Source organism: Capricornis sumatraensis, chromosome 3 (genome assembly GCF_032405125.1).
Source record: "Capricornis sumatraensis isolate serow.1 chromosome 3, serow.2, whole genome shotgun sequence".
NCBI classification, from domain to species: Eukaryota; Metazoa; Chordata; class Mammalia; order Artiodactyla; family Bovidae; genus Capricornis; species Capricornis sumatraensis.
The window spans coordinates 80,860,448-80,885,412 of NC_091071.1; the positions used below are offsets into that span (position 1 = coordinate 80,860,448).

Consider the following 24,965-nt stretch of genomic DNA (forward strand, 5'->3'; position numbering starts at 1 on the left):
TTTGAGTTACTAAATATTTGTGCTGGGACTAGAATCCCAGACTTTAGGCCCCAAGTCAAAGGCTACTGAGAAGGAAGGATGGAGGAGTCAGGTGAGAGTGTGTGTTTCTCCTGCTCTTTCAACTAGAGCAATTCTCTCCATAGACATATTAAGTTTTCAGCTTTTATGTGGATTTCCACAATTCAATTTCATTAGAATTTCATTGCACAGAGCAGGCAGCAGCTCCACTATTGTTCATGACTCAGCTAAACTGTGAGCTGCATTCCCAAATTACGCTCAACAGGCCTCCGATGCTCCAGTCATGACGGGGCAGTATGCTATACTCTGTCCCCTGCCTGGCCCCCCCACCCTCCATCCCGAACACTAACTAGTTCCTCTGGCCAGTGAAGTCAACTGATGGCCTTTATATGGACCAACTCTCTCTCTTGACTTCAGTTTCTTCTACTTGTCATACAATCGTGTTTACTTGTTTATGACTGGTCATTTTCACCTTTGTGGGTTTCTTTGACCATCACCATGTGTACATACGTAAGACTATGAGCTTCCTGCAGGGGCCTAACATAAGGTGTGCACCCAGGTATGACTGAAGACATAAACACTCATGCTTTAGCTTCCTTGCTCTTCCCTCTCTTTCACAAACACCTTCCCACTTCTCTAGGAGGTGCTCTTTGTACATCTTCCTCTGTCTTCTTCCTTCTCATTCCACTTTTCATTATCCCTCTGTTTAGTCTTTTTTATTTGGAGAAGGCAATGGCACTCCACTCCAGCACTCCTGCCTGGAAAATCCCACGGACAGAGGAGCCTGGTAGGCTGCAGTCCATGAGGTCGCACAGAGTCGGACACGACTGAAGCGACTTAGCAGCAGCAGCAGTCTTTTTATTAGTGTGCATGTGTGTGCTAAGTCGCTTCAGTCGTCTCCAACTCTGCGACCCCATGGACTATAGCCCATCAGGCTCCTCTGTCCATGCGATTTCCCAGGCAAGAATATTGGAGTGGGTTGCCATTCCATTCTCCAGGGGATCTTCCCAACCCAGGGATCAAACCCTTTATCTCTGCAAGCAGATTCGTTATTGCTGGGCCACTGGAGAAGCCCTTCTATCAGCATAGAACAACACAAACATGGTTGGCAAGGATAATGCCAATTACCCTGTATCTACAGAAATTGAAGCCATTACTTCTGAAGGGAAATTCAGCAAGACAAATATCTAGTACCAAGTAACTATACTTTTAAAAGTGCCTTTAGCTCAAGAATCATCACAAGTCTTCATATGCTTCATCTATAATCATTTACTTTTTTACAAGCACCCCTTGCAAACTCTTTTCTCCTTTTAACATCCTCCAAAATGCAGCTCAAATGTCTCTACCTGAAAATACTTTCCTGATGTCCTGAGGCAGACTCCATCACCCTTTCTGAGGTCTCCCCACAGAAATTTTAACACACACCGTTACTATAGCACTTCACACAGTATGTCTGCTACAATTAATCCTTTGTTTGTGTCTCACACTCAACTATAAGAGTTGGGTTTTGTTTTGTCCTTCTATCTCAATCAACTAATAATATACAGCCAAGTCTGGTATTTTTAGGTGGCTCAGTCAGTAAAGAATCCACCTGTGATGCGGGAGACATGGGTTCAATACCTGGATTGGGAAGATCCTCTGGAGAAGGAAATGGCAACCCACTCCAGTATTCTTGCCTGAGAAATCCCATGGACAGAGGAGCCTGGCAGACTGTAGTCCGCAGGGTCATAAGAGTGACTTAGTGACTAAACCATCACTGGTATGTAGATATAAGCAAACAATTTTGCTGTTGTTGCTGAATGTTGATTTAGTTCATTGAATGAGCACTACGGATTCAAGAAAAAAAAAAGCCTCATTTTTACTCAATTTTTGTTCTATTTTTGGAAGAGATTTTCTACTATTCACTGAAATTTGAAGTGTATTTTTCAGCTACCATATGAGTTGTATACATTTGATGACAAACTTGAGAATCTTAACATAGAAATTGTTTTTATGGGGAAATATACTTCATTTTGTGTATGTTCAAACATGCACAAAAGAATAAAATGGGGCTTGCCCATAACAAGGTGGTTCTCCCTAACGTCTGCTCCCACTGTCGCCCCCAGAATTTCACCCCATTTGGAATATACTTCATTCTGCCATAGCAAGGTTCTCTGTTGTGTACCTCACACACTGCCTGACTCCATCATCAATGTGTTTTTCCTGCTGAATCAATTTCTTAGAGGATCAGCACCATGCATTTCTCATTGCTAATTTTTCATAGTAGTTTTTGAAAGCACAGTGTACAAGGTAGCTGCTCAATAAATTGTAAGTTAAGATTTCTTCTGCACAGTTAAAAAGCTCAATAATTCAAAGTAGAGGCATGTTGGCATTTGATGAGATAAGAGGGATATTTTCAGTCCCACATTGGAACACCGCCGAATTGCCCATCATTTGCCATCTGAACTCAAAATGCCCAAATTTCAGGCTCCGTATTCTCTCTTCTCTCACTTTTCGATCTACTATTCTTTTCTCCAGAGATGAAGAGAAATGAGATGATCATGCCGTAAAGCATCCTTTTTCATCTTTATTGTTCTTGTCTGGGTGCTTCATTACAAGATGTCAATTACCCAACACTCCAAAGAGCTGTCTTCCAAGCACAAAATGTTCTCGTGGCCTGGCAGTACAGTGTTATTTTCTGCTTTTAGGCTACAGTGGTGGCTGTGTTGTCATGCGAGGGAGGAATCACCCTGGCCGCTGGGAAGTGAAGGACTGTAGACACTTTAAGGCAATGTCCCTGTGCAAGCAACCAGTGGAAAATCGGGAGAAAACCGAGCAAGAAGAAGGATGGCCCTTTCACCCCTGCTATTTGGATTGGGAGTCAGAGCCTGGCCTGGCCAGTTGCTTCAAGGTAATGTGGAAGTTACATGGGCATTCTCAATGGAACCAACATTATTTCAACTTTGTCCGTGTATCCTGAATTCCTTTATTCCAGAACAGTGCCTGGCAGACAGCAGACAATTAATATTTGTTGGCTGTCTCTATCCCCTCAGTTATATTCCAAAATAATTTTTAGGTCAAAATGTTGACAGATCCTGGTGACACTGAGGCCTCCTCATGAGGACTGATATTAAGGCTCCAGTCAATATTATTCTTATTGCCTACAAATGGACAAGGCAGACAATCACTAGGTATGGAAATATTCCATATTGTCTGTAAGCCAATGAATAAAGTCCTTATTATGGAATAATGCCATTCTGCTGCCAAGAATAGCTTTGGCAGCTTTTGATGATCAAAAGTTTACGTATATATGTTTTGTGTGAAGAAATGTCTTTTTGCAAATCACCTTCAGATTCTAGATTTAAGTCAGTGTCTCATCTCAGAAATGTATTTTTGAAATAATGATGTTCTTGTTTGGTGGCTTTATCTTTGGCTCATCATATAAAAAGAGATTTCTAAAATGCTGGGAAAAGGTTCTTCTCTGGCACATGGGCACATGGAGAGCAGAATGGAGACAGCCTCTGTCTCTAGAAATATTGCAGTCTCATAAATGGCTTGTGAATGCACTCAATTTACATGAATACATGTCTAATCCTGCATTAAATTCATGGAATAATGGGCCCAGGAGTAACCTCACAGAGCAATAAGTTAAACCTTGGAAATGAGTAAACTGCAGCATGCAGTGAGATGGGGTGATTTACCCAAGATCACAATTATTTATCGACAGAGTTAGAATAGATTCCTGGTCTTGGAACTACCAGTCCAGTGCTTTTCCTACTACACAATACCCTGATACATCAACAAATATATGGTGTGTTTGATAGGCGTAGCAGTAGGACTTATGAATTTAAAGTGATTCGAAAAAAGGTTCCCAGAGGAGGTGAGTTTTGACATATAATTTAAAAGACGGAAAGGCTGTGCTGTAGTTCATGGAACCGGGAAGGTCATTCATTCTGGTCTCAGCAAATTAGAGGCTGGTGAAGCCTGGCCACAGGGTGCCCGCCTGGCATCAGAGACTTAAGTATAGCATCAGGCAGTTAAAAATGAGGAAAGTATAGAGGTCTGGGATCTGAAGCTCTGGGTCATTGGTTCCTCACACTTGACCTTAAATAAAGTCAAAAGCATACTTTCCATTTGACTGACTTCTTCATGCCACTGTGAGAACAGCTGAGAAACAACAATTTAGGTACAGCTAAGGAAATGGCAACTCACTCCAGTGTTCTTGCCTGGAGAATCCCAGGGACGGGGAAGCCTGGTGGGCTGCTGTCTATGGGGTCACACAGAGTTGGACACGACTGAAGCGACTTAGCAGCAGCAGCAGCAAGACCCAAAGAGCCTAGAAATATAGGTGGCACTAGTGGTAAAGAACCTGCCTGCCAATGCAGGAGACATGAGAGATGCAGGCTCGATCCCTGGGTCAGGAAGATATCCTGCAGGAGAGTATGGCAACCCACGCCAGTGTTCTTGCCTGGAGAGTCCCATGGACAGAGGAGCCTGGTGGGCTATGGTCCATGGGGTCACAAAGAGTTGGACATGACTGAGCATAAAAAGAGCACACAAGACTCAAAGAACCGAGACATATACCTGCCTTAGGTTTCAGGTCTCATTTCTCATCTCTTCCCCTGAGTCAGCCAGATTCCTTCAGCCACGGAATACTGGGTCTAATCCTAGCTCTGCTAGTCTGTGGCTGTTTTGACCTGAAATTTGTTGACCTGAAATTGTAAATTTCTCTTAGCCTGACTCTCCTCATCTCTTGACAAACATTTCACAAAGGGACAAGCGTATGCCAGTCATAGGATATTTAGGAGGGGGACAAAAAACTCTTATGGAGGAAAAGAGTCCTCATCATATCCTCCGCACGTCTTTGTTTGGAGAATAAGATGAGATAATAGTTTTTAGACAAGTAGATACATTTTAGTTCAATAAATGTTAATTCTCCCTTCTCTATCAATCCTTTAATGTAGAATAATGACAACAATTATATTACTGTAAATCCTTTTGTCTAGAATTAAACAGCCTTATGTTATTTATGACTGTGTCAACCTTTTTCCCTTTTTCTATACAGGTATTTCATAGTGAAAAAGTCCTGATGAAAAGAACATGGAGAGAAGCTGAAGAATTTTGTGAAGAATTTGGAGCTCATCTTGCAAGCTTTGCCCATATTGAGGAAGAGAATTTTGTGAATGAGCTCTTACATTCAAAATTTAATCGGTAAATACTTGTTAATTTTGAAAAATTGCAGTCAAATATTTTGTCTCCCAGTGATGACTTCTTAGGGATGATTATTTCAAATATTTGGAGTGTTTGGGATATTCAAAACCTCAAGTGTTTAAGTTTAAAACCAACAAGCAACTAGTTGTGAGAGCAAAATACATACTTTTAGTTTTATATTTATATTGCACTAAGTTCTCATTCCATAAAACATTGAACATAGTGATGATTGTTTGGATACTTGAAATCTTTTCTATGTGTCTAATAACAGAATTTTAGAGTTTTTCTGCCAAGTTCAGAAATTATCTAGCCCAGTGATTTTCCAAGTGCTGTCTGAGGGTCTGGAGGGTCCTGAACCCCCAGAGCAGGAGAGGTCAAGTGGGCAGTCTTTTGTTCGCTGACTTGAGTCACCAGAGTAGGTCCAACCGACTTCACTTCTAGGTGTTTTGTATACAGAAGGGATCCATGTGATATTTTGTTTGAAAAAAAGAAAGTCTCACTAATTTTTTTTTCACTAATTTTTTTAAAAATTCCAATCCAATCTTCTAATTTTACATTTGAGGAAAGAAGCATTCACTTGTTTGCACCCATCTTGCAAGTTTACAGAATCTTCAATTCTGTGAAGTTAGAAAATCAATCAAATTTAAATTTGAAGAAACATAAGAGGTCTTGTGCTACCTCCAGTCCAGTATGGGAATTTCTTCTACCAAATGCCTATGACCGTCTACTGTCTACATAATTCTTTTCAGTTTCAAGGTGCTCCCTACTTGGGCTATAATCCATTCCATTGTTGTAGGCTAGTTTCAAAGATCAGCTTTGTAGTAAGTCAGAGCAATACAGATCAAGTCTACTCAATTTTCAAATATTTGAAAACAGCCATCATATTCTCTTTTAGCGAGCCTTCTCATTCCTTGGCCTCTTACTGTAGAATGTTCTGGTCAGTTAGCATGTATTTTGGGAATGTCTTCTGTGAAAGGGACAATACTATATGCATGAAAGTGAAAGTGAAGTCACTCAGTCGTGTCTGACTCTTTGTGACCCCGTGGACTGTAGCCTGCCAGGCTCCTCTGTCCATGCGATTCTGCAGGCAAGAATATTGGAGTGCGTTGCCATGCCCTCCTCCAGGGGATTCTTCCCAACCCAGGGATCAAACCCAGGTCTCCTGCACTGCAGGTGGATTCTTTACCATCTGAGTCACCAGAGATGCATGGATGGCTGGAAAATGCGACAGATGTAACACAAAATCCTGCCCCTGAGGATGCTGTGTGCTGTGGTCTAAGGGGAGGTGGGGTGGCACACATTCATACGTTTATTTTAACACAAACAAATATAATACTGAGTACTGTGTTCCAAGGTCTGGAAATCTGAAGTCTCAGTGAAACACTTATCTGAATCTCTGAGAAAATCCAGAACTACTTTTTGAGGAAAATCCTGGCCTACCCCATAAATGTCTTTTAGGACCCTCCCCTAAGAAGGATAATATGTAACACCATCAAATTATTCACCTCTAGCATCTATAAAAATGACCTTAAGGGTGGTAGTATCTCCCAATGTGTGTCTCATGGAGTACTCCAGGGGAAATAGGGGGATTCTGTGGTCAAATATGTTTGCAAAACAAGGTGCTATCTTGGAAATTTGCCATATACATTAGTATTGTAAAGGCTTCTAGAAGGAAGCACTTTCTTTGACCACAAAACTTTTTTATTTTTTTGACACCACTTATCTAAAATCCCATAGAACTGATAGGCCCTGCAGGAAATGCTGTCCTGAGACCATGGTTCCCAAACTTGGCTGATTCTCACACTCACTCAGGAAACTTGATGACAAGGCGCCCTCTAGTCTCATGCCAGGGCTGCTGAGTCAGATTCTCTGAGGGTGAGGAAAAGTTCAAGAAGCTCCCTGGTTTATTGGATTGCTAGTCAGGTATGGGGCCTCAGATCCAAGGGAAATGTGATCATCTCCACTGTTATAAGTTGTAACTTGGCTTCATGACCTCAGTTCAGTTCAGTCACTCAGTCGTGTCCGACTTTTTGCGACCCCATGGACTGCAGCAAGCCAGGCCTCCCTGTCCATCACCAACTCCCGGAGTTTACTCAAACTCATGTCCATTGAGTTTTTGATGCCATCCAACCATCTCATCCTCTGTTGTCCCCTTCTCCTCCCACCTTCAATTTTTCCCAGCATCAGGGTCTTTTCCAATGAGTCAGTTCTTTGCATCAGGTAGCCAAAGTTTTGGAGTTTCAGCTTCAACATCAGTCCTTCCAATGAATATTCAGGACTGATTTCCTTTAGGATGGACTGGTTGGATCTCCTTACAGTCCAAGGGATTCTCAAGAGTCTTGTCCAACGCCACAGTTCAAAAGCATCAATTCTTCGGCGCTCAGCTTTCTTTATATTCCAACTCTCACATCCATACATGCTGCTGCTGCTGCTGCTGCGTCGCTTCAGTCGTGTCCAACTCTGTGCGACCACATAGACGGCAGCCCACCAGGCTCCCCCATCCCTGGGATTCTCCAGGCAAGAATGCTGGAGTGGGTTGCCATGTCCTTCTCCAGTGCATGAAAGTGAAAAGTGAAAGTGAGGTCACTCAGTCGTGTCCGACTCTTAGCGACCCCATGGACTGCAGCCTACCAGGCTCCTCCATCCATGGGATTTTCCAGGCAAGAGTACTGGAGTTGGGTGCCATTGCCTTCTCTGCACATGACTACTGGAAAAACCATAGCTTTGACTAGACAGACCTTTGTTGGCAAAGTAATATCTCTGCTTTTTAATATGCTGTCTAGGTTGGTCATAACTTTTTGGTCATAACTTTTCTTCCAAGGAGCAAGCATCTTTTAATTTCATGGCTGCAGTCACCATCTGCAGTAATTTTGGAACCCAAGAAAATAAAGTCTGACACTGTTTCCACTGTTTCCCCATCTATTTGCCATGAAGTGATGGGACCAGATGCCATGATCTTAGTTTCTGAATGTTGACTATTAAACCAACTTTTTCATTCTCCTCTTTCACTTTTATCAAGAGGCTCTTTAGTTCCTCTTCGCTCTCTGCCACAAGGGTGGTATCATCTGCATATCTGAGGTTACTGATATTTGTCTCAGCAATCTTGATTCGAGCTTGTGCTTCTTCCAGCCCAGCGTTTCTCATGATGTACTCTGCATGTAAGTTAAATAAGCAGGGTGACAATATACAGCCTTGATGTACCCCTTTTTCTATTTGGAACCAGTCTGTTGTTTCATGTCCAGTTCTAACTGCCACTTTCTGACCTGCATACGGATTTCTCAAGAGGGAAGTCAGTTGGTCTGGTATTCCCATCTCTTTAGGAATTTTCCAGAGTTTGTTGTGGTCCACACAATCAAAGGCTCAGCCCCTTGTAAAACATCCTTTCACACTTGTGTATCATAAGGTCTGCCCTATGAAACAATACATGCAAACTGCCTCCAAGTTTGCTGTAACATCAAGTTTCATTATATCACTTCTGTTTATATAAATTCTCACATTTGGAATGTCTCACAGAATTTGGTGTCAGGTCAAGTATCTATCAAATTATTGATATTTAACACCTAATCACAAAAGCTATATAATGTATATTCTACTTTTTGTCCAAGACTGCCAGGGAGTTCAGCCAAATCTCATGCTTAATTATACCAAATAAACAAATTCTCATCGTTAGCATAGTGCTTCTTCTTCCTATGGCATTGTTTTTCTATTTTTTTATTTTTATCATATAGTAACTAGTTAAAATTATACAACTTTAGGAAATTGCTGGAGAGAAAATAAATACCAGTTCATATTCTAGGAGTGAGTATATGGCAGGAAAAATGTAGAACTCTGAATTCAGTGAGAAAAAGAATAAAAACTTCTCAATACAGGGAGAGTGATGTGGGTCTTCAGCCTGGTCACTGAGATGAATCTGCCTAGCTTAAGCTTAAGGCAGCATTCTCACCTTCCCACAACCTTAAATGTAAGTTATAATCATGGTAGTGACCAATGGGTCTCAGTGATGCTGGAATTTTCTAAGTCATATTTTACATTCATTTGTATCATTCAAGAAAAAGAGCTCAAACATCTGAGAAGGAGATACTTCACAATAGGCTTGCTTCTGTGCACTAAGGAAAATAAAGCATCTGTCATGACTTCTTAATCCTTTAAATCTTTAATTCTTCAAAATTATCCTCAGAAAATTATCTTAGTGAGATGGTTCATTGTACTGTTAGCCTTTATTGCTTGCTGTATTGAATACTCTGTGGTTTAACATATTCGTCCACCACCTAACAGGAGGGAAGAAGGTTCTCTGTGGGGCTTCTCATGAAGTCTAACCAGTGGTGATGGCTGAAGTTAATCTACCATGCCTCAGACTGATTCACCGTGGAATTATTTACACTGGGATATAGTTGGAGGAACCAAACCTGCTGTAAACCTTTTATTAAATGGTGATGGTGGTGATTAACCCTCAGAGGGTACATGAACATTTGACAAAAGAACAACAAATGTAGAAAAGTAATATAAATATGCAGTAAAGTAGTAAATAAATAGGGAAAAGTAGGGAAACGATGTTTCCAAATTTCTTACCAACTCACTTTCATGTATTCTTGTCCTAACTGAAAGGTGTTGCCATTCCTAATGACCATGAGAAAGCCATGTTCTCAATATGGACAGACTTTTCTCCCAGCTGCCCATCCCCAGTGAGCACACCATACAAACCAAGAGAGGTAGGAAGTGAGATTAGTCCTTGCTCAGTTTATTTTATAGCTCTGGTTTTGCTTACAGGAAATGGTCAATAAATGCTTGCTCACTTGATCAATTCTGCTAGTCATGTCAGCTGTTTCCTACATAACTAAATACTTCAAAGAATTTTTGAACCTGTTACATAATATTGTGAATTCAATGAAAAGGGCCAAGTTTTAGTTTCTTCTCTTCACAGGACAGAAGAAAGACAGTTCTGGATTGGATTTAATAAAAGAAACCCACTGAATGCTGGTTCTTGGGAATGGTCTGATGGAACTCCTGTAAGTCTTTCCAAGCTGGAGAAAAGGAGATGAATTTAAGGCAGGTGGCTCTTGAACCACTTGGTAAACCAACCAAGAGAACCTAGAAAGAACAGCCATGTTCCCTATGACTCAGACCTAAATCAAAAGTACCCCAGATCTTGGTAAATACCCCAGATCTTGGTATCAAAAGAGTCATTTCAGCAAGGTCTTGAGAAACCTTTGCTAGCCAGATACTTCCAAAGCTAGCTAAAAAATCTCATTCTAAAAGGAAATAAAAATCTCTGAAAAAGCCCTGAAAACCATCTTCCATGTGAAGAATCTCCAGCAGAAACACAACTATTCTTTAAAATAATACCATGCTTCCTTTTGGAGAAGGCGATGGCACCCCACTCCAGTACTCTTGCCTGGAAAATCCCATGGATGGAGGAGCCTGGTGGGCTGCAGTCCACGGGGTCCCTGAGAGTCGGACGCGACTGAGCGACTTCACTTTCATTTTCATGCATTGGAGAAGGAAATGGCAACACTCCACTGTTCTTGCCTGGAGAATCCCAGGGACAGGGGAGCTTGGTGGGCTGCCATCTATGGGGTTGCACAGAGTTGGACGCAACTGAAGTGACTTAGCAGCAGCAGCAGCAGCATGCTTCCTTTGCCCCACCCTCCCTCTCCTGCATAGCACCTGATCATGTGAGGGTGAGACCCTTGTCTATGTCACAGTGAAAAGAAATATCTTCAGTTTCTCTCACTTTAAAAGAACAGAAATGCCAGGTTTAAGAAGCTGTACCTCCTTCTCAGTCAAAGAAAATTATTTGGGAGGAAAAACAAATAATTGTTTCTCATTCAGCCTCACATGTGTAAAAACCTCATGAAGGAAAAAAGGAACTCACAATTACATTTTTTTTCAGGCACAGTGAGGACTTCTGAGATCTTCCTCATGATAGACGAAAAAAAAAAAAAAAAAACAGAAGCAGTAACCCAAATTAAAATGAGATCCATCTGAAGGCACAAGAGAAATCAAATTATTTAGTTTCACCAGTGAACTGGGGTTAGCAACAGCCTGCAGTGAGCATTTAATACAGCTCCTATTCATTGAGCCCCAGTTAAGTTCTGAGCACTGAGTTGAGTGCAACCCTGCATGACCTCTTTTCATCACTACAGTGATTCAACATAGTGGGTATTAAAATGATTAAGTAGTTTGCCTAAAATAATACATAAGAGAGACAGCATTTGTATACAGGTTGTCTGCCTCCAAAGCCACAATGTCGTAAAGTCTCCTCATTGGCAAAATAGCAGCAGCCAAATTTTGACATAGTAAAGATCAAAAGAGAAAAGGGATCTTTAGACCTGATACATAGATGGTGTTCAAATCTGTAGCAAGGAAATGGTTTGCAGAAAAACTATATGCTTAAGTGGGAATAAAAATAATGAGTGTGCTAGTTGGAAAAAAAAATACCACGCCAGTACTGCTTCTTTGAAAAAGGCATCAGGACCAGAGGTCATGAAGAGATCTTGGAGATGACCTAGCCTCACCCATCTACTCTGCTGATGAAGAAGCCAAGGCCCAGAGAGTGGAAGGAGCATAAAGCAGGGTTGACCTGCCCCATTCATGGCAGCCACCACATAGCACAGTTGGGTGGTTAACGTCAATATGGCGCTTGGAAAATAAAATGTGGTGCATAGAGGTCGACAATGTCTTTCAGTAAAACAAACAAACTTATTAGTAATAGGAGAGGCATAGACAGTTTGGTTCAGAGTCAATGAGATAAAGCCATGAAGCAGTGGACTGAGTCCCTCACCACTTCCCTCTGGATAGAATAAATATCAAACGCATGCCATTCTCTGAATCTGAACTTTATATATATATATATATATATATTAGATGAATTATTGCATGACTTTGTACATATTTGAAGGTGAGTATGTGGTGGTGGTTTAGTAGCTAAGTCGTGTCCAACTATTGTGACCTCGTGGACTATATAGCCTGCCAAGCTCCTCTGTCCATAGCATTTCCCAGGCAAGAATACTGGAGTGGGTTGCCATTTCCTTCTCCAGGGGCTCTTCGCAACCCAGAGATCGAACCTGTGTCTCCTGCATTGCAGGCAGATTCTTCACCCCTAAGCTACCAGGGAAGCATAAATCGTTTCAAAACCCTCTCTTTTTTTTCAGATTTTTACCTGAGTCTTACTCATGGTCGATCCACATTTCTATCAAGTAGTCACTAAATCGGAGAAGGCGATGGCACCCCACTACAGTACTCTTGCCTGGAAAATCCCATGGACGGAGGAGCCTGGTGGGCTGCAGTCCATGGGGTCGTGAAGGGTCGGACATGACTGAGCGACTTCACTTTCACTTTTTACTTTCATGCATTGGAGAAGGAAATGGCAACCCACTCCAGTGTTCTTGCCTGGAGAATCCCAGGGACAGGGGAGCCTGGTGGGCTGCCATCTATGGGGTCGCACAGAGTTGAACATGACTAAAGCAACTGAGCTGAGCAGTCACTAAATCATTGAGAAGTTTGAATCTCTAGTCAATACTCCTGTTGTGTGTTCATTCATAGAAATAGATAGTTTCTTGATTAAAGCTAGGGTTGACTGAGCATTAGAGACTAAAAGCAAAAGAATCTACATCAAAGATGAGATTCAATTCTGAAAGATCCTTGAGCCACTAAAAAGTTTACCCAAGATCCCAAAGCTAGCCTAACCTTAAGTGAGAAAACAGTGCAACTTCATCTGACTTATTCCTTCTGGAGAAAGGAGTAGCATGCCTCTTTTTAAAAAAACAGAAAAAGAATCTTCAAGAAAAAATGCTAAAGTTTTCATTAGCTTGCTTTCCACACATGTGGAACCACCTTTAACTGGCATCGTAACTTGCTTCCTCCAGAAGTCTATTGTGATTTTCTACAGGGATGCCTTTTTGATCATTTGAAAACTTTTGTGGAGAATCAGTATTAAGGAATAATGAACTTCATCTGCTGCAGGTTGTCTCTTCATTTTTAGACAATTCTTATTTTGGAGAAGATGCAAGAAATTGTGCTGTTTATAAGGCAAATAAAACGTTGCTACCCTCATACTGTGGTTCCAAACGTGAATGGATATGCAAAATTCCAAGAGGTAAAAATATTAAGATTTTTACTGTTTGTTTGCTTTCTAACCATCTATAGCATTTTCCCAAGGCAACAGTTACAGAGGTCTAAAATTTAAGCAGCCTGGGCCACAGTACCAACAACCTTCATGATGAACCAGATTGCACCATTTTAGCAAAAAAAAAGTGTATCATGGTGGAATGAGAAAAAATGACACCAGTGCAATATGCTAAGTTAGTGGGAAATGAAGATAACTCCCCATGTTCTGGAGTATTGTATTTTGCAAGTACAACCTGGAAGAAATGTCACTGTGACATTACAAACAAGATTACTTATCAGATTAAGTGAAAGCACCAGCACAGTGTGCAACACACAATAGGCTCTCAATAAGTGTTCACAACCTTTCTTCTTTAACCAGATTGCTCTCTGGAGCCTCCTCTTCAAGTAGGAGAACTGATCACTTTCCAAGCAACATCTGGTTCTCAATAATCTTTTAAAAACCAAAGTCCAAAATATTGTGTTTAGGCCTGAAGTAATTCAGAGATAGTACATCTGTAAATAAACATCACTCACACTGGCTTGCTTTTACTTTACAGATGTGAGACCCAAGGTTCCACCCTGGTATCAGTATGGTAAGAACTATTCCTGAATTTCTAACGTTATGCTACTTCATACCATTACTCTGTTGTTACATAGCACCAGTGGAGTTACTCTTTTCTTGTGTTGATTGAGAACTAATTTGTTCAAATTAACCATTAATAAATAATCAAACTAGGGACTTCTTTTGTGGGCCAGTGAGTAAGACTCAACACTCCCAATACAAGAGGCCCTGGTTTCATCCCTGGTCAGGGAGCTAGATTCCTCATGCCACAACTAATGATCCCGCATGCCACAACAAAGATGGAAGATCCCGCAAGCCACAACTAAGACCCAGTGTAGCCAAATAAATAAATACATATTTTTAAAAATCAAAATGTCATTAAATATTACTAAAGAGTAATATCATAGCTTAACTCCATTTTTATGGCACATGATTTTAAAATATGCATCTAGCCCAGACTTCATGTTTCATATATGAAAGAGACCAGTGAAAATAAACTGTATACTTATGTATGTGTGGGAGTAGGTGTATTCACACACATTTTCTTAACGGTGAGTGACTAAATTACACATGTGAGGTCAATCATATTTATGTTTGCATTACATTGCTCAATAATTGTTGTATCACTTCCATTGCTTATTTCTCTTCCAGATGCACCCTGGCTCTTTTATCAGGATGCAGAGTACCTTTTTCATATTTATGCCTCGGAATGGTCCTCCTTTGAGTTTGTCTGTGGCTGGCTGCGCAGTGATATTCTCACTATTCATTCTGCACGTGAACAAGAATTCATCCACAGCAAAATAAGAGCGGTACTTAAATTTGATTAACTATGAGAAACTCAGAGCTTAACTCCTTCGTCAGTCCTTGAGGGGTTTTGTTTTCAAAAGACTTCAGACATTAATTTGTTTCATTGAAAGTCTTAGATTTTTAAGAATTGTTTTTCTTCCTGTTACAAAGATTTAGAGAAAATAATGGAAACACAGGTTTACTATGTTCGTCGGTTATTTCGCTTCTCATGCTTTTTTAGCAACAAAGATGAGTGAGTAGAATTTTATTGTTTTGTGAGGTTCGTTCCATCAGTCAAAGCTTATTTATTCTGCATCTACTATTCTAGGGGCTGAGGTTTTATCAGTGCTTCCAATAGACCAAAATCCCTGCCCACCTGGAGCTTCTAGTCTAGTCTAGGAAGGAAAACTGCAAGCAATACAAGTAAATAGAACTACGTAGTAGTTTAGAAAAAGATAAGTGGATAGATGCATGCAGGAAGATTAAGCACTGATGAGGGACAAGGATTACTGGGAGGTGCATGCTGTTTTAAAATTCCAAATTTTACTTATAAGAGTACAATATTTTTTAGACTCTATACAGAAAATGGTAAGAAGTGGTTCTACATTTCAACTTCAGATAAAGACTGGACTTAATCCTTTGAGAAGCTAGGCTAATTAGAAAGGAGCATGGAAAATCTATTAAATACGAAATAGACTACCAAGGAATAGTGTCAGGTTTTCCGTGTATTTCTTCAGTAAGCATTTATTGAGCATTAGCTTTGTCTCAGGCACTGTGGTATTTGTCAAGGACACAAAAATGTCAAGGACACAAAAATGAGATACAGTCAGCGTCTTTAAAAAGCTGGAAATAACACAATGTAGTAAAAAGAAAAGAGAGCAGTCTGTACAAATTACCAAGGGGGCACCAGGGAGGAACAACCTCATTCCTAATTTTCTCTAGGAAACTATTAAAGGTAAGAGTGAGCCTTTTTTCTTTTTCCATAATTTAACATTATTTCATGGTCTCCAGGAATCCTTTATTGCTCTATCATCTTTTCATATGTTTGTAAGTTAACTGGTAAAATGAAGTTCTATGTTAAAGCACCCTTGACTTGTAAGAGAAATGTCTTCCCTCACATCTCATAGGGCTTTCCTGTCTCTGTAATTCTCTTTGAACACATACAGTGAGGAGGATGCAGGTTGGGTCCACTACTGGCTTTAGGTGGAAAACCCAAGAACCAGAGGGGTTAGGTGACAACTACACTGCCCCACAGAGACACAGTGGCAGACCACCCAGGGGAACAGGCTATCCCCTAGTATCAGTTCATGCATTACATCACTACTCTTCATCTCCTACAAATGGAACACGTAAGTCAAAACCAGAACATTAAGCATCAACGAGTTATATATCACGACCTCAGAAAATCCATTTGTTTCTTTAGCTAGACGGCAGAGGCAGACTCCTTGCCCCAAGTGGCAGTAACAAGAGACCAGGTGAATGGCTGAAAACCAATCTATCAACATGTAAAGGGCACATCCCAAAAGGAAGTAATAATTGGCCAATACTTACTGTCACAGTGTCAAGCACTGCGAAGCACTAATGTTTAATGGCATTCAGTCTTTCTAAGAACTCTCTGTGAGAAGTCCGTCAGCAGCAGATCTTACAGATGAGGAAGCTAAGCCTTTAAATGGGTGAAACAACTTTGTTACGCAGCAGCTTGGTAGTGGAATTTGGAAGTGAACCCAAGTCATCTGACTTACAAGGTCATTTTCAAAAACCGCTGTGGGCCGCAGAACAGCATGTGCATTATATTAAAACAATCCATCCTCCAAAAGGTAGCCCTTGTATATTGTTGGTGAGAATGTAAATTGGTGCAGCTACTATGGAAAACAACACAAAGATTCCTCAAAGAATCCATCAATTCCACTCCTAGGTATATATCTGGAAAAAATAAATACACTAATTTTAAAAGATACATGCGCCCCAATGTTCAGCAGTCAGCTCAGTTCAGTTGCTCGGTTCTGTCCGACTCTTTGCTACCCCACGGCCTGCAGCACGCCAGGCTTTCCTGTCCATCACCAACGCCCGGAGCTTGTTCAAACTCCTGTCCATTGAGTCGCTGATGCCATCCAACCATCTCATCCTCTGTTATCCCCTTCTCCTCCTGACTTCAGTCTGTCAGGTTCTTTTCAAATGAGTCAGTTCTTCACATCAATTGGCCAAAGTATTGGAGTTTCAGCTTCAGCATCAGTCCTTCCAATGAATATTTAGGACTGATCTCCTTCAGGATGGACTGGTTGGATCTCCTTGTAGTCCAAGGGACTCCCAAGAGTCTTCTCCAACACCACAGATCAAAAGCATCAATTCTTCAGCGCTCAGCTTTCTTTATGGTCCAACTCTCACATCCATACATGACTACTAGAAAAACCATAGCTTTGACTAGATAGACCTTTGGGGGTAAAGTAAATGTCTCTGCTTTTTAATGTGCTGTCTAGGTTGGTCATAGCTTTTCTTCCAAGGAGCAAGCGTCTTTTAATTTCATGGCTGCAGTCACCATCTGGAGTGATTTTGGAGCCCAAAAAAATAAAGTCTGTCACTGCTTCCATTGTTTTCCCATCTATTTGCTATGAAGTGATGCGACCGGATGCCATGATCTAGTTTTGTAAATGTTGAATTTTAAGTCAGCTTTTCACTCTCCTCTTTCACTTTCATCAAGAGGTTCTTTTGTTCCTTTTCAATCTCTGCCATAAGGGTGGTGTCATCTGCATATCTGAGGTTATTGATTTTTGTCCCGGCAATCTTGATTCCAGCTTGTGCTTCATCCAGCCTGGCATTTTGCATGATGTACTCTGCATAGAAGTTAAATAAGCAGGGTGACAATATGCAGCCTTGACGTATCCTTTTCCCAATTTAGAACCAGTCCGTTGTTCCATGTCCAGTTCTAACTGTTGCTTCCTGACCTGCATACAGATTTCTCAGGAGGAAGGTCAGGTGGTCTGGTATTCCCATCTCTTTTAGAATTTCCTAGTTTGTTGTGATTCACACAGTCAAAAGCTTTGGCATAGTCAATAAAACAGAAATAGATGTTTTTCTGGAATTCTCTTGCTTTTTCTATGATCCAGCAGATGTTGGCAATTTGATCTCTGGTTGCTCTGCCTTTTCTAAACCCAGCTTGAACATCTGGAAGCTCTCAGTTCACATACTGTTGAAGCCTGGCTTGGAGAATTTTGAGCATTATTTTGCTAGCGTGTGAGATGAGTGCAATTGTGCAGCAGCTTGAACATTCTTTGGCATTGCCTTTCTTTGTAATTGTAATGAAACTAACTTTTCCAGTCCTGTGGCCACTGCTGAGTTTTCCAAATTTGCTGGTGTATTGAGTGCAGCACTTTCACAGCATTGTCTTTTAGGATCTGAAATAGCTCAGCTGGAATTCCATCACCTCCACTAGCTTTGTTCATAGTGATGCTTCCTAAGGCCCACTTGACTCACACTCCAGGATGTCTGGCTCTAGGTGAGTGATCACAGCATCATAGTTATCTGGGTCATTAAGCTCTTTTTGTATAGTTCTTCTGTGTATTCTTGCCACCTCTTCTGAATATCTTCAGCTTCTGTTAGGTCCATACAATTTCTGTCTTTTACTGTGCCCATCTTTGTAGGAAATGTTCCCTTGGTATCTCTCATTTTCTTGAAGAGATCTCTAGTCTTTCCCATTATGTTGCTTTCCTCTGTTTCTTTGCATTGATCACTTAGGAAGGCTTTCTTACCTCTCCTTGCTATTCTTTGGAACTCTGCATTCAAACGGGTATATCTCTCCTTTTCTCCTTGGCCCTTTAATTCTCTTCTTTTCTCAGCTATTTGTAAGGCCTCCTCAGACAACTATTTTGCCTTTTTTGCATTTCTTTTTCTTGGGGATGGTTTTGATCACAGTTTCCTATACAACGTTATGAACCTCCATCCATAGTTCTTCAGGCTCTCTATCAGATCTAATCCCTTGAATCTATTTGTCACTTCCAGTGTATAATCGTAAGGGATTTGATTTAGGTCATACCTGAATTGTCTAGTGGTTTTCCCTACTTTCGTCAATTTAAGTCTGAATTTGGCAATAAGGAGTTCATGATCTGAGCCACAGTCAGCTCCCTGTCTTGTTTTTGCTGACTATATATAGCTTCTCCATCTTTGGCTGAAAAGCAGATAATCAATCTGACTTTGGTATTGACCAATCTGGTGATGTCCATGTGTAAAGTCTTCTCTTGTGTTGTTGGAAGAGGGTAATTTGCTATGACCAGTGTGTTTTCTTGGCAAAATTCTGTTAGTCTTTGCCCTGCTTCATTTTGTACTCCAAGGCCAAACTAGCTTGTTACTCCAGGTATCTCTTGACTATGTACTTTTGCATTCCAGTCCCCTATGATGAAAAGGACATCTTTTTTTGGTGTTGGTTCTAGAAGGTCTTGTAGATCTTTATAGAACCATTCAACTTCAGCTTCTTTGGCATCAGTGATTGGGGCATAGACTTGGATTACTGTGATATTGAATGGTTTGCCTTGGAAACAAACAGAGATCATTCTGTCATTTTTGAGACTGCACCCAAGTACTGCATTTTGGACTCTTTGGTTGACTGTAAGTCCTCCTACATTTCTTCCAAGGGATTCATGCCCACAGTAGTAGATGTAATGGTCATCTGAATTAAATTTGCCCATTCCAGTCCGTTTTAGTTCACTGATTCCCAAACTGTTGATGTTCACTCTTGCCATCTCCTGTTTGACCACGTCCACTTTACCTTGATTCATGGACCTAACATTCCAGGTTCCTATGCAATATTGTTCTTTACAGCATCGGACTTTACTTCTGTCATCAATCACATCCACAGCTGGGTGTTGATTTTGCTTTAGCTCAGCCTCTTCATTCTTTACTGAGCCCTTCCCCAGCAGCATATTGAGCACCTACCGACCTGGGGAGTTCATCTTTCAGTGTCACATCTTTTCGCCTTTTTACACTGTTCCTGGGGTTCTCAAGGCAAGAATACTGAAGTGGTTTGCCATTCCCTTCTCCAGGGGACCACGTTTTGTCAATAGCCAAGATAGGCAAATAATCTAAGTGTCCATCAATAGATAAATGGATAAAGATGTGTCATATATATGCAGTGGAATATTAGTCATAAAAAGAATGAAAGTTGGCCATTTGCAACAACATGTTTGGACCAAGAGGGTATTGTGCTTCATGAAGTAAGTCAGAGAAAGATAAATACTGTGTGTTATCACTTATATGTGGAATCCAAAAAATAAAACAAATGATGAATATAACAAAACAGAAACAAGCTCATAGTTACAGAAAATGAACTAGTGATCATCAGTGGGGAGAAGAAAAGGGGAGGGGCAAGATAAGGGTAGAGGATTAAGAAGTATAACCTACTTTGTATAAAATAAATAAGCTTCAAGGATATATTATACAGCACAGGGAAATATAGCCATTATTTTACAATAAATTTAGTGGAGTATAATCTGTAAAAGATTTTAAATTGCTATGTTATACACATGAAACTAATATAATATTGTAAATGAACTATACCTCAATTTTTTAATTAATTAAAAATGAAATAATATAAAGTCCCTCCCCAAATGATAGCTGCCAGCTCTGTCTCAGACATGAATAGTGAAGGGCTTCTTTGATCCTTCCAGCAGAGCTTAGGTCTTTGGAGAACCTCTGTACCCTTCTCTCTTCACCTTTTCCGTAATTCACTCTCTCAGTCTTTGGTGGTTGGGAAGCCAGTGGGAATGGCAGAGTTAATACCTCTCATGGAATGGAATAGTAAAACCCCATGGGCTTAGCCATTTAAGAAGGCATAGCCAGTGCCATGATCTAGAGTTCCAAGCCAGACAAACCCTGTGGTGTCTTAGATGGTAAAAGTGTTACCCAGCCTACGACCCGGTTGATACAGAATGTTCTTTCAGTGTCACAGGTGAGCGGCTGACTGATCCAACACCACAGTGTGCCACAGAGAGTAAAGGGTGGGGAGACACAGCATGGGGCAAGGGAGCCAAAGGGAGTGGCGTCAATTTAGAGAGAAGAATGCTGTGTCTTTCTAAAGCAGTTCTTCCTCCTGCATAGTTGTAGCTGTTAGGCAATTTTTGTTCAAGGTAGTGATAGTATTTATGGTGACCTACATTTCTTAGGTCAGTCCAGAAGTTCTGGGTGAGGAACTAAACATGTAGAGGTCATACCACTCATTTTTGTTTCACATCCATACTATAATTGCAGGAAGAATAGAAGTAATTAAATATTTTTAAAGTTACATATGTATTGTATAGCTTCTCTACAAAGAATAGTAACTCAGAAATACGAAAGACAAAAATATCATTCTTTGGGGGAGTAGAAGAACTAATTATTGAGAAAGAAAGCTGGATGCAGTTTTTTAAAAGTCTGAAGCAGAATTTTTTTAATAGAATGTTTCCATCTTGGGAAAGTGATGAGGCATAATTTCCTCTTTGACTAACAGAAGACCACAAGGGAATTTTTGAGAACAAATTTTTTGAGTCATCTTATTGGTCAGATCAATGCCAAAAAAATAAAAACAATGAGCACTTTAAGAGTTGTTTGACATGAACTAATATTGTTATGCTGTGTTGTGCAATAAATATTTGCATTTCAAAATTGCAGTTTACTCTTATTTTTTCAATTTTATTTCAAAAAATTTCTGACAAAAATATATCAAATCTATTAGTCATCCCCCAAAATCTGGTGTTTTAAATCCTTAAAATAATTTGGTTTTGCTATTTTTATGGAAACATTTTAAGAGATAACAGGTTGTTCTCCCTTACATTGCTTTGTAGATTAGCATATTGGATATTATTGTGGGTTATTTGTTTATGCTAAGTGTTCTCCCCATATGATGCTATCTACAATGAATACTTGTAACAAAACATAATTGATATTACGAAGTCCATGGCTGTGTCACATTTTTTATACAAAAGAATACTAGTACCTTTTATTGTTGTGGTTTTACACCTAAACTGAAATCCACAACATCTATTTTTCACATTGGATTTTTTTACTCTGAGTGTCTTCTCACTTGACCTATGAAGTTCTGTCCCATGTCACAACAGGTTGTGATGTACCATGTGGAGGATTACCATGCTATAATTGAGGTGGTAATAAATATGCCACTTAAGATGTGGTAGTTGTAATTTGTCTTTACAGATCCTTAATTGGGGCAGTGAACAAGCAGACCATGATTCCCACTATTGTTGCACACGAGACCTCTTTAGACTGAATGAAATGGTTGTGGTTCTCCCACTGAGTTCACAGCCAGTCTCCATGGACCCATTCCAGAGGCTGACAATAGGAGCCTAGATTCAGCGTGTAAGAACATGTCCATGAAACAGCACCTCCGGGAGCCAAAACTACAGTCGCTCCATCTTGCATTATTCCCAAATTGCTGATGTGGCAGACAGCCACACTGGTTAAGGAGTAAAAATACTCACGTATAAATCAGAATGTTAGAGAGCTATTAGGTTCTCTTGTATGATGACTTGAAATTCACATGGGAAAAAAATATATTTTTAAAATGCATCTCCAAGTCTTTACAGAAGAAATGAAAGTGAAAATTTAAATGTAGAATGTCTTCAAATTAACAGGGTTTTAGCATAAAAAATTAAGTTACATTTCACACACAGCACACACACAATAAACAATATTGATTTAGAGGCCTTAGAGAAATCCTTAATGCCTCTTCTTCCTTTATAGTAGAAGAGGGAATTTCAATTTCCTGGGTCATAAGTCCAGTATTACATCTGGTCTAATGTGGATATGCACATGCATGTCTATGATGTTTCAAGTTTATTCTTTATTGTACTGAGATTATGTGATAAATAATGGCATAAATTAATAAAATATAGAAAGGATAATTTTCTAGTTGTCAAACACTGGAAATACTGCAGTATTCTTTCGTCCTATACTGTAGTTTCCTTTTGAATGGGGGAGAGTGCTAATACTTACAATCAGACTAATGCCTAAAATACAAGTTCTTTTTACTGTTGAGGTCTTTATGCCTCGAATTGTTTTTCAAGTATTGTGGTTTTGCAGTAAATTTTTATAAATCATTGAGAGAATAAGTCACTAAACTTTTAGTTTACAAAGGAATTCACATTCTATTTCACTTTACAATATTACTTTATAAATCCCTACTATGAGAGTTAGAAAATTTATTTTCTCATATATAAGAAACATTGTAACAAAGTTATGAAAGTAAAACTATTTTAAATATTTGATTCCAATTTTCTTCTATAATGAAGAGGGAGTAGTTTAGAAAAACGAAGTTTCAGGTTTTCTCAAGATGCTTGGCCTTAGTGTACTCTTCTTTAAATAACTGGGTAAAATACTGAAGAATAGAAAGCTATTAACAGCAACCCCATTAATCTTAATAGTGTAAAGGGAAAACAAGTAGAATAAATGCTGACATTCTCTCTCTTTTTTAAATAGCTATCAAAGTATGGTGTAAATTGGTGGATTGGACTTCGAGAAGAAAGAGCCAATGATGAATTTCGGTATGGATCTAGATTAATTTGCATTTAACCCTGTTTGACAGGTTTTTTATTCGCAGAGTGATTGGACTAGATCTTAGTGGTTAATTTGTTGAATAGCTTTCAAACATTATCTTTAACTTATAAATTTTCATTTCCCTAACTAAAGACATGAGTATTTTTTTTTAATTTAATAAAATAATTATGTCTCCAGTTCATACCCCAGAACTCCAAAAATGGTGTTAGAGACTGAATGTGCAGAATGAGAGAAGACTTTTAATTTCTTAATTTTCTTGCAGTTGGAGAGATGGATCACCAGTAATATATCAGAACTGGGACAAAGGAAAAGAAAGATCTATGGGCCTTAATGAGAGCCAGAGGTGTGGCTTCATTTCATCCATAACAGGTTATTTTATTAATCCATTTTGGGGTTTATAATGCAAACATAATTTTCAGAAGACTTAAAGTCTCCTTTTAATTGCATTAATTCAGTGAGAAGGTTCTGTTTGGTTATTTTCCTTTTCAACCGCGTGTGTTTAATTTCATCAGTCTTAAGTTTCCTACAGCTTGTTCCATGCATTCATGTTCTTGAAAATAGTTTACATCTAGATAAGTCCTTCATCTTGAACCAAAACTACCAAAAATGTGCCTACTGAAATGGGTCCAGAACTTGCCCAATACTGTTCTCTATGAAATTTCAATACGGGCCCATTAAAAAAAATCTCTTTGTAGTATCCAGTGTATAATTGGCCAGAACTTTAACCTCTGAAATTTTTTTCCATTTACGAAAAATTTTCCCTGAATTCATTTTTTTAACACATTTGGCCTTAATTGCTGCTTGCCTTAGAACACCAATGCCCTGCCAGTTGGACTTAGAGGCACATGTATGTCTAAGCTGGGTTTTTTCATTCTGTGCATCAGTGCAGTGTTATTGGGGTTGATCGTCCACTCATATCCATTCCGCTTTCTATCCAATAAGAGGTAATGATGTTCCTAACAGATCCTCCCAAGTCAGGAGAAGTAAAACTATGGAAAGCCATCTCTGGCTTAAGGGCAACTGCAGAGAAAGGAGAGGAAAATCCATGTTGTTAATCAGCTCGCTTTTGCCAGCAGGTGTCACAACAGCCTACAGAAAGGCTGTTTGTGATTCTGGAAGAAGAGCAGCTAATCTGAATTGAAAATAGCATTCCAGCCCCTCCTTCAAAATGCCAATATCTTTTTGGCTCATACCCCTCACACTAGAAAGCAGAATCTTCCCCTGCAATTTACGTGCATCCTTGTCCTGTTCTGGAACTTATGACTTGAATGCTAATGAAATACATTCTATAATCTTTACTCTGAAAATAAAGACTTTCTAATTATTTTCTAAGAGACTGAGGACTTTGGGATACATCTTCCTGAGGGCATGTCTCTAATTAGTGTGTGTTTTGTTCAAAGGTCAGTGTTGAAAAGTGCTTCTTCCTTGGAAGTTCCTGGGTTATTTTTTTCTAAAAATGTTTTCTAAATTATTATATTTTTAAGAATTAGAGTAGAAATGATCATCTGTTATTTTAGAATCTTTTCCCTCTTTTTACCTTGAAGTGGAATACTTTAAAACAAAGAATATTTATTTATCTTAATCTTTCAAAAATTCATATTTTCTGGCTTTTATTAAACATTAGGAGATTTGGAAATAGCAGGCCCCCAGTCTCACATGGCAACAACTGATTAAAGCTTGCACTCTTAGTAAAACAAAAATATTACTCTACAAAAATATCCTTTGTTAAACAAGTCAAATGTTCCTAAAACTTTCAACAGTGTTGTGA

At 39.6% G+C, this 24,965-nt stretch overlaps 1 protein-coding gene across 1 annotated transcript in view; it reads left to right on the forward strand.

The window, feature by feature from the left end:
- PLA2R1 (phospholipase A2 receptor 1) overlaps positions 1-24,965 on the forward strand; it is a 124,926-nt gene that overhangs the window by 72,178 nt on the left and 27,783 nt on the right. Inside the window, exons 12-19 of the mRNA XM_068969499.1 lie at positions 2,706-2,908; positions 5,063-5,208; positions 10,130-10,214; positions 13,171-13,303; positions 13,872-13,907; positions 14,528-14,685; positions 23,120-23,184; positions 23,460-23,566. Of these exons, the coding sequence (XP_068825600.1) occupies positions 2,706-2,908; positions 5,063-5,208; positions 10,130-10,214; positions 13,171-13,303; positions 13,872-13,907; positions 14,528-14,685; positions 23,120-23,184; positions 23,460-23,566 (933 nt within the window). The remainder of the gene's footprint in view (positions 1-2,705; positions 2,909-5,062; positions 5,209-10,129; positions 10,215-13,170; positions 13,304-13,871; positions 13,908-14,527; positions 14,686-23,119; positions 23,185-23,459; positions 23,567-24,965) is intronic.